We start from the raw sequence: 2,032 nt of genomic DNA on the forward strand, positions 1-2,032 counted from the left end.
GGTATGAAAGCCCCTCACGAACCGGTGCCAGAGCTCCTCGCCCGCCTGAGCCCCCAAACCGGTGCAAAAGACGCCTTTGGCACCAGTTCGTAAGGGAATCAGTACCAAAGGCTTAGATGGATGCTCCATTTTCTACTAGTGAATACTCATGCGGATGGGTACATATTCACTTTTTTCTCATGCATGAAACCTTCATCCCCGCGATATGATCGATGGTGACCTTTCGTGGAACCACCGTGAATTAATGCATTAGACATATTCAAACGAAACATGATAAGTTGACGCAAAATAATTTAATCAGCACGTTCAAGCAGCCCGAGACCATTTCCATCCGTTGTACGGTTCTACTGGACTCCTTCTGCTGCTCATGTGGTCACACTACTTGCTGCAAACTATAAAAGCATTCATCCCCTGCATCTTCAAACCACCAGCCACACGCAGCAACACTAGAGAAACGGAACCGAACGGTCCAGAAACAAATGGCTTCCTCTTCATCCTTCCTTGTCCTCGCTCTTTTTGCCTTGATTTCATGGCAGGCCATAGCCTCCGATCCTAGTCCACTCCAAGATTTTTGTGTCGTGGACAAGAATTCTCCAGGTATTATTTGCTTCATGAGTTTTTGTCACGTTATTACCAGATATACTATACTGAAACGATTTTCTGGAACATATATGCTTATTTAACTAGCACGGTAAAAATCAATACTTACAGTCTACATCTCCAATGCATGCAGTGCTTGTCAATGGGTTTGTTTGTAGGAACCCAATGAATGTCAATGCAGATGACTTCTTCAAGGCAGCCAACCTTGACAAGCCTAGGATGACCAACAAGGTTGGATCCAACGTCACCTTGATCAACGTCATGCAGATCGGTGGGCTCAACACTCTAGGCATCTCACTAGCGCGTATTGATTATGCACCCTTAGGTCAGAACCCACCACACACACACCCTCGTGCCACCGAGATCTTGACGGTGCTTGAGGGGACATTGTATGTTGGCTTTGTCACATCCAATCCGGAAAACAGGTTCCTCTCCAAGGTGCTCAACAAAGGAGACGTGTTTGTGTTCCCTGTGGGGCTGATCCACTTCCAATTCAACCCCAACCCCTACAAGCCAGCGGTTGCAATTGCTGCGCTCAGTAGCCAGAACCCAGGGGCTATCACCATTGCAAATGCGGTGTTTGGATCGAAGCCACCAATATCAGATGATGTGCTTGCCAAGGCATTTCAGGTGGAGAAGAATACGATAGACTGGCTCCAGGCTCAGTTCTGGGAGAACAACCACTACTAAGTCATACCTTGCTTGACTTCTTGGAAGATATACATTTGCAGTGTGCAAATGGCTAGCTTTAGTTTCTAGCAATATAGTGCAATCTTAAGTTACATTTAGAAAGTTCACATATGACATGCTAGTGTATGTGTCTGTGAGTATGAATGTATTCCCCCTTTTGAATAATTGATACTATTGGTTTTTGTCATACTCCCATCTCGTGTATTTTGTATCTGATAAAAACAAAACGAACTTTTTTTTGTCTCGTTCCAAAGCAAACCAACTTCATTAGTAATTTAATATAAGTTTGACAATGACCGTTGCAAATATGATGCAATGGCACATATATAAGACACAAGCGAATGAAGTACATAAAACAACATTGGGACAACATGTTGTTCTGTACACATGCATGCAACTTATGGAAATATACCATAGGAAGTTATTCTCTATGTTATTTCCTTGTCCGGTAAAATCTCCGAGAAGACAATATAGGAGTTAACGGAGATTGTGTCACCAAAAGTTGAGGTGGATATTTTCATCCATGCATGAATGCACCTAATCCAATTTATCTGTGCACTGTCTCTTGACAATGTATTTTATTGTTTTCTTGGAATTTTCATATTTTTGTACCGAGCTTGTGTCAACGAAAGTTGAGGTGGATAATTTCATTCATGTAGTTGTCTCGAAATGCACCTAATCCAATACTATAACTTTTGTGATATATATCTTATATTTTATTGACTAAATTAGTAGTCAAATT

The 2,032-nt window shown here is 42.1% G+C and overlaps 1 protein-coding gene across 1 annotated transcript; it reads left to right on the forward strand.

Annotated features, from left to right (window-relative positions):
* Positions 1-438: 438 nt before the first annotated feature.
* LOC127314642 (germin-like protein 8-11) lies at positions 439-1,479 on the forward strand. Its single transcript, XM_051345147.2, has 2 exons — positions 439-597; positions 734-1,479. Exons 1-2 carry the CDS (start codon positions 480-482, stop codon positions 1,288-1,290), a joined length of 675 nt encoding a protein of 224 aa, XP_051201107.1. The 5' UTR covers positions 439-479; the 3' UTR covers positions 1,291-1,479.
* The last annotated feature ends 553 nt before the right edge of the window (positions 1,480-2,032 follow it).

The sequence above is a fragment of the Lolium perenne genome, chromosome 7, assembly GCF_019359855.2.
Source record: "Lolium perenne isolate Kyuss_39 chromosome 7, Kyuss_2.0, whole genome shotgun sequence".
NCBI lineage: Eukaryota > Viridiplantae > Streptophyta > Magnoliopsida > Poales > Poaceae > Lolium > Lolium perenne.